General features: G+C 41.1%; 1 protein-coding gene across 1 annotated transcript; it reads left to right on the forward strand.

Annotated features, from left to right (window-relative positions):
* The first annotated feature begins 5,590 nt into the window (after nucleotides 1-5,590).
* Nucleotides 5,591-7,783, forward strand: LOC114472493 (uncharacterized). Its single transcript, XM_028461797.1, has 3 exons — nucleotides 5,591-6,327; nucleotides 6,487-6,769; nucleotides 6,907-7,783. The coding sequence occupies exons 1-3, from the start codon at nucleotides 6,041-6,043 to the stop codon at nucleotides 7,657-7,659; spliced, it is 1,323 nt and encodes a 440-aa protein (XP_028317598.1). The 5' UTR covers nucleotides 5,591-6,040; the 3' UTR covers nucleotides 7,660-7,783.
* The last annotated feature ends 297 nt before the right edge of the window (nucleotides 7,784-8,080 follow it).

The raw sequence follows: 8,080 nt of genomic DNA on the forward strand, positions 1-8,080 counted from the left end.
CATCACATGAATCAAAATAAAATAAATAACACATGTAGTGTACAATATATTATCTACACACCTGTGTGAAACAAAATAACATCAGTACAGCCACTCCACATTTCACATCCCACAGAAATCTGCAAAAAAAACCAAAGGAAGAGGTGCCACAGACATGTGAGACTGCACTAGTGAGCTTACATACACGTGCTAACAGGAAACTTTTCTAAGTGCTGTACTAACATTAAAAAACGCAATTTCACCCATAAACTACTAACATAAATGATGGCAAAGGCCTTATAAAGTATAAACAATGTTTAAATATAACCTAAATAAAGTATTTGTTGAAAACTAACATTTCAACCAGGGGAGCTGATACAGCTGCTTACCTCCTGACTGCTTCCTCACAGAACTGAGGTAGAACCCGCAAACTCACAGGAAGTAGAGTCACCGCCAAAATAAAAGTCTTCAGATAAAACATTTCAAAATAAAACATAAAACCAAATACACCTTTTTTTTAATCAAGGCCACAGGATTTTGATGAAATCGATCAATAAGACCACATAGGCTACATAAACATCAACATTTTTATCTGCTTCACTTTCCTCATTTTCAGTCAATGCATTTTCTTCTTTGGTCTCCTTCGTTTCATATTTTTTTACATGTGTTGTGTTCTGGCGATAACAAGCTCCAGTTGGTGATTCCACAATGACTTGGTTTCCAGTTTTACACAAAACTTTGTGTGGTGTTGCGTTAAATGGTGTCGTAAACTTGTCCATTTTTTCTTGAAATTGAGTAAAAACAAAAGAGAAAAAGAAGAATCGTTCAGAAATAACAAAGGAGAAAAACGTGTGAGCTCAAAAAAATCATGGCCAATAAAAATTAAAACTTCAGCTCTAAAAGCTGAGGCAACAGAGGGCTCTTTCTTCAGCGGATGTAACTATATCTTGCATTGTGGGGGGGCCTCCCCTCAGCAAGAGTATAAAATGAAAGAAAAGCAAACAAAAACAACCTTATCAGTAACACTATTTTCTTCCCCTTTGTTTGTTCTTTTCTCATAAAGGCAAAAGCAGTGTAAATAAATGAGCAAAGATAAATGATGGGCACACATAGTCTCATGTGGCAAACAGAAGGGTTCTGTGTGAAGTTCTGGTGGTCCTGTGTTTCTCATAGTTATGAATGTGGGTGTGTGACTGTATGTCTGGTCTGTTTGCGTGTGAGAGAATAAATGAAAACAAAATAATCTAGTGCACAGTCAGAAGATAGAGGGGTTAGTATTGTGCGAAGGAGAAGCTTGTTGGCTATTTGCTAGTTGTCCCCCTCCATGCCAAAGTTCAAGGCTAAAGTGATTTAGCACTACCACCAAAGGCTGTGGTGGACTTCTTGTGGCTTGGTATCCTTGTGGCTTTTGAAACAGTGTCTTTTTTGGTGAAGATATTCCATCAGACGTGTGACCAGTCTGCAGTTGCTGCCCATCGTTCAGGCAGTAGTCGTGGCGTTTAACTCGCAACTCATTGGTGGGGGAGTGTCCACTCCGACGCCCACAGGTTCTCAGTCTTTGATGATGGGGCATGCGGCCCATTCCATAGACGATGAAGAGTTGACTTGGGACTGAGCGAGTTATTTCAGCATTGCTTTGCTGAATGGGAGTTGAGTCCTTGAGTCCTGAAAGGTCACCGACCTTTGATTGTCCTTTTCCTTCTGATGCTTGGTCCTTTGAATGATGTTGACATTTCATTAGCGTAAGAGTTGAAGGTGATTTCATTCTTTCATTGAAGATGTCGTTTCTTCAGGGGCAACCGCAAAGCCAACAGAAACTAACATTGACATAATAAAAAATGATAATGATGATAACAGTAATATTAAAATAAAATAAAATGAAATACTGTATTCATCTGTGTGTGTGTTTGAGTGTGTGTTGCTCATATTCATTTTAGAGTGAACCCATCAAACATGAAATCAAAAATAAAATTTAAAATAAAAATAAAAATAGTGTATAATGTGTGTAATGGCACTATTCTGTAGGCAGGGGAGAAGTGAGAAATCACAATGTTGTGTCACAAGTGTGTAGTGCACTAAACTGGCCAGTGAGGGGCGCCACCTCTCTCTTGTTTGAGTGTGTGTGCGTTTCTCTCATGGGTGTGGTTCTCTCTCTCTCTTTGCGTGCGCGTGCACTGTGCGTGCGCCCGTGCTTCCCTCTCTCTCTCTGTGCGTGGGTGCGTTTGGCTCTCTGTGCGTGCGCGTGCCTGTGTGTGTGCGTGCGCGCACTTCCCTCTCTCTCTCTCGTGTGTGTGTGTGTGTGTGTGTGTGTGTGTGTGTGTGTGTGTGTGTGTGTGTGTGTGTGTGTGTGTGTGTGTGTCTGTGAAAGAGAAGAAAAAAAAAAAACAAAAAAAACCAAAGCCGGCTCTCTGTCTTTCTCTCCCTTTCTCTCTCTTGTGTGTGTGTGTGTGTTTGAGAGAGACTCTCTCTGCGAGAGAAAAAAACCAAAGTGCACAGAAGTCAAAAGCTGACACTCGTCCAAATGAAAGCATTAAAGCCAAGCCAAAGGGAGAAATCTGATTCCACGTTTAAACAAAATAAAAACAAAGATAAAAAAAAAAAGTAAAACTCGCCTGAAAGCATGATCTGAGTTCACATCATACCAAGATTGTATATGCGTATGCATATATTATTTGTTTATTGGGTTGTTCATCTGTTTGATTCACAGAAACACAATTTAGGTTAGATTTGGGGTTTTAATCTATTTTGCTTTCGGTACAGAGGTGAACTCAGATCATGGCACCGCTGGGATGTTTTGGAAACTTTGGTTGCCCGTCTATCTATGGTCAGGACCTCACAGGCTGTGGGTGTCCGAACAAAACCAAAGTAAATAATGACCAGCCGTATTTTATGCCTAAACAAAATATCCGAGCCCGAAGAAAACCAGAGAGAACCTACAGCATTAAAAGGCATAGAACCTCAACCATTTGAGCCCTTCTCATGGCTATTCACTGTCAAAACACAGAACAGCTGAGGATCAAAATCAAAGCTCAAAGCTGAAAATCAATACAATGCTTGACTGGTTCCAAAAAAAATCAACACAGAGCGAATATATATGTAAATGAAAATTTATATATATATGTTTATAAAGGCAGCTTTACCTTAGTCCGAATTGGTGTTTGAGGTTCAACCGATGGTTCGTGCTCCAGTCTCTGTCCGAGGGCGGACCACCGCGGGCCAGCCCCGGGGCTTCAAGTGTGTCGACCCAGTGCTGGTCCACGGTCGATGCCCCACAGAGCAGAAGATGGATTCAGTTCGTCGACGCCAATTGTTACGGCTGAATTTACGGTTGACCTCATTTGGAGACATGATTTATTGCTCTGGTTGAATGATGGAGTCCAGGAGAAGCATTGATGATTTTATATAAAAAATGTTTATTCTAAACTAAGAAAAAAGATACAAAATGGAACAAAGTGAAACAAAATTAGCGTCCGTCCAGGCGGACGTCCGAAGGAAGTGCCGCGCCCTTCCCAACAGTTTCAAAGCTTAAGCTTTTTATACAGATAAGAGCAAAGTTCCACTCTGGGGTAAGGAGGAGGGGAGAGTCAGATGCCCAATAGTGGAAAGATTTGAGGATGATGAAGATGTATATGTTATGAGGAAGATGTGGCGCCACCCTTATCTCCATGATAGTGTGTGCTGCATGCGAGCAGAGATTCTGGCCTTGGCAGAGACTGTGCTGCACTGAGAATAATACGATCTGTACTGTTTAATCATGATTCAGCTGTTCAAAAGTGTAAAGAGTAATGGAGTCGTCATGTATTAAAACATGACAAATTGTACACATGAACATACATTTGACAATATGATGATGAATATAATAATTGACCATAACAGCAGCAATGCAAATCAAGATTAAGTTTTTATTATCAAATAATGTAGGTTCCCTATTAATGCGTCTTTTTACAGACACTGGCTGACCACAAAGTATAAATTTTTATTTTATAGTCTCCAATGTGTGAGAACTATAGTTGTATATTTTACACAGTCTGCATCATTTTTTCTCTTAACTGGATGTACAAATCACATGCAGCATAAGCATCAGCTGGAGCATCCCATTCATTTTCTGACACCAAGAGGCAGCAAAGTTCAAACACTGTCATCACATGGAAACTGTTTGTTTGGAGTACATTCCTCCAAACAAACAGTGATCTCCTCCACACAAACCGGCTTCAGTCAGTCTTCAGCATTATGCATTTCTGGGTATAAATACATAATGGCTGGTCGTCCTGTAACCAAATCATGTGTTGATTGTGCACGAATTGGGTGAGAATTCCAGGTCTTCACTACTTCATCAAGTTCATCCTGGAGAGATAGAAAATATAACAAACATAGTGGAATTAATCCTTGTGTTAAATACAAAGAACCATTAAGACACATATCACAGAATTTCCAATTATTGCTTTAATGTAATTCCATTATAAAAATACAAATGGCATGCAGTGATTCAGCACTTTTTCCATTAGTAGTTACTGGTTAGTGCTCGTGGCCAAAGAATCCTGCATAGCAGATGAACCAAACTACCAGTGTGTTCTATTCTGCACCTTGAATACTAGGGATGCACCCAAATTAAAATTCTTGCCAAAAACTGAAACACCGAAAGAAGTTAATTTGCAAATTATTAGTACCATTGCATTTATGGCTCTGAATGTGTACCAATACTATCCTCACTATAAATGAAGCATAGCAATTGTATGAATGAATATTCATGTTTTAAAGAATAATCAATTAAAATATGAAAATATTTATTTAGCACTGACATTCCAACAATGCACTTCATAAAATAAAACGTTTAACTTGACCCCACTTATACATAAAAACTGGGCTGCTGGAAGAGAGTCAGATCAATGTTCTCTGATTAAAACACTAAGTACATAGAAGTCCTTGATCAAAATCAGCTTCATCCAAGTGTGTACAGTGTGTGCTTTGATGTTGGCTTAGATCATTTCTAGTGAGTGCTGGTTTGATTTTAATCCCATCAAAGTAATGATATTTATAACGCGGACCAAGTACAGTCGTGATAAATTCCAGAGGATCTTTGAGAAACGTGCGCTGACGGACTATTTTGTGTATTTTTCTGTTATTTTTGTAGTCGTTTTGTGTGCTTTGACCTTCGCTCAAGGTCATATTCAAGGTCATGGTCAGTCTTTTGTTTTTCCTGCATTATATAAATTGTCAACAAATCCAGATACAGGTTGTTATTTTTGCCAATTGTTAATTGCCAAATACGCATTCGCCTTGAAAATACAGGTCTTGTCTAGTTTAAACTTATTTTTGTGTCATTTTGTGTATTTCTGTTTTTTTTTTGTGATTTCGTCTGTCTTTGGAGTGGGTTGATTGGCTGATTTTTGTCATCATTTTGTGACATTTTGTTGTCTTTTTTTAAATTTTTAGAGTCATTTTGTGTAATTTTGTGTTGCTGTGGTTTATGTTATTTTGTAGAGTTACTTTGGGTCCGCACAAAATTAGACTAAAGGCCACATGTGGCCCCTGAGCCACACGTTGCCCTTGTTGGTGTTAGAAGCACTGTGGATTTTTTTTATTTGACACTTTGGCACACTTTCAATTACAGTTTTTCTCGATTGCTAAAGCACAATTTCTAGATCTCTGAGCACAATGACCAGTTGCCTAAACACTTTAATAAATCTGGCCTCTAGTTGGCTTAACTATAAACACATTTCACCTCAATCTCCAATTTCACAAAACTCTGAACACATTTGCATTTGCCAAAACACATGTTGCAGAACTCTAAACACATTTGCACTGCTCTAAACACATTCACACTTATGCTAAACACTTTCACACTTGCTAAAACACACTTTTGCTCACACAATGCAAAATGGTAGACTCAGACATCAAAAGTTGAACACAATGAAAGCACGGGTGTCATTGCTTAAACACTGTGACTCAAAATTGAAGACACATGTGACACCATCCATATTGGCCGCTTGAGAATGCACAACGACTCAAAATTGAAGACACCTGCCAATGATGTGACAACACCTATATAGGCCAGTTTAGAATGCACAGTTTGCTGAAGGTGCCAAACGGCAACAGAATGTACAGAGGCGGAGTTCGTGTCAGAGGAGGGCGAGGAGCAGGCCAAGGAGGGCGAGGAGGGAGAGGAGGAGTGCAAGGAGGAAGAGCAAGACAACCACGTACAATCATCACAGATGAAATGCGAGCTACTGTCATTGACCATGTCATTGTCCATGGAATGTCACTGAGAGAAGCTGGACTAAGAGTCCAACCCAACCTCAGCAGGTTCTCAGTGTCCACCATAATTCGGGCATTCAGACAACACAACAGGTATGTACTGTAGTTACTTTGTCTAAATGTTTGTAGCCCACAATCTAAATTGGTTTCACCACATTACGTTTGCTTTGGGAGACTGGACATTTCCATTGATGTTTGTATTGTAGATTGTAAGTCTTTTTTTGAAGAGTGAAAGCATATTTGTTTCTATAGGGTTGAAAGATTGCCACATCATGGTGGAAGGGCTCCCCTATTTACAGCACAGCAAGAGATCCTCATTGTGGACATGGTCCGGGAAAACAACATCATCAGACTCAGGGAAATAAAGGAGAGAGTCATAGCTGACAACATAAATTTTGGAGGTATTGACAGAGTCAGTTTGGCCACCATAGACAGAGTCCTCCGTCGCCAGAAGCTACGCATGAAGCAAGCTTATAGAGTTCCCTTTGAGCGTAACTCGGACAGAATCAAAGAGCTACGTTTCCAGTATGTGCAAGTAAGTATACATACGGGTATACAATGTTGATTGTTCACAGTACAGTGGGTGTACAAGCTCACTGTACTGCACAGTAGCCCACAGTGTACTGTAGTACTCCTTCTGTGACACTACCCATACTCTATTCATTTCCACAGAGAATCTTGGGGTTGGACGCCATGATGAGACAACATGAATACATCTTCCTGGATGAGGCTGGCTTCAACCTCACCAAGAGACGGAGGAGAGGCCGTAACATAATTGGCCAAAGAGCAATTGTGGACGTTCCTGGCCAACGTGGGGGGAATATCACCCTATGTGCAGCCATGACCTCAGAAGGGCTTCTCCACAGGCAGGCTCTCCTTGGGTCCTTCAACACCCAGCGTCTCCTCACATTCCTGGGAGACCTACGGGACATCCTGATTGACCGTGAGCAGCAGAATCTGGTTCCAGCACAGCCTCCTCCCATCTATGTCATCATCTGGGACAACGTCAGTTTTCACCGCACCAACCAGATAAGAGAGTGGTTCAATATACACCAACAATTCCTCAATGTATGTCTGCCACCCTACTCACCTTTCCTCAACCCCATAGAGGAGTTCTTCTCATCATGGCGGTGGAAGGTGTATGACCGGCAACCATATAGTAGAGAGAACCTCCTCAGGGCCATGGACCTGGCCTGTGATGATGTGGGGGATTACTCAGGCTGGGTCCGGCATGCCAGAGCTTTCTTCCCCCGCTGCCTGGCGAGGGAAAACATAGCCTGCGATGTGGACGAGGTCCTGTGGCCTGACCCCACCCGACGACGTGATGCGCAGGCCCGTGCACAGTCCCCCGCACAGCCCCCCCCACAGGCCCCCGCACAGGCCCCCCCACAGGCCCCTGCACAGGCCCCCCCACAGACCCCATAGAACCTCTTTACTGTAAGAATTTGTGACATGTATCCCCATGTATGCTTTTGTTCTCTTTTGAAATTTGTTTTGGAAAAAGTATGTTTGTACAGGTTGTCAATAAATGAGGTTCCCCTAAAAATAATCTGTGACTTACTATTGATTACTATACAGATGTGATTACTATACAAATGATGGGGTACTGAGAACATCACACCCTGAACATTGTGTTTTCAATTTTTATTGAAGTGTGTGATAGATATCCAATAGTGTTTACATTTTTGCAAGCTGTGAGGACCATTTTGTTGTCAAAGTTTGGTTTTGGCCATAGGAGCAACAGTTTTGTGGTGAAAGTTTGGGTTTTGGAGTGAGAGTTTCGTTTTGTAAAGAGACTGCGAGTTTTTGTGGAGCTAGCTTGAGAAAAGTGTTTTGTGTTTAGAGT

The sequence above is a fragment of the Gouania willdenowi genome, chromosome 11 (genome assembly GCF_900634775.1).
Source record: "Gouania willdenowi chromosome 11, fGouWil2.1, whole genome shotgun sequence".
Classification (NCBI taxonomy): domain Eukaryota; kingdom Metazoa; phylum Chordata; class Actinopteri; order Blenniiformes; family Gobiesocidae; genus Gouania; species Gouania willdenowi.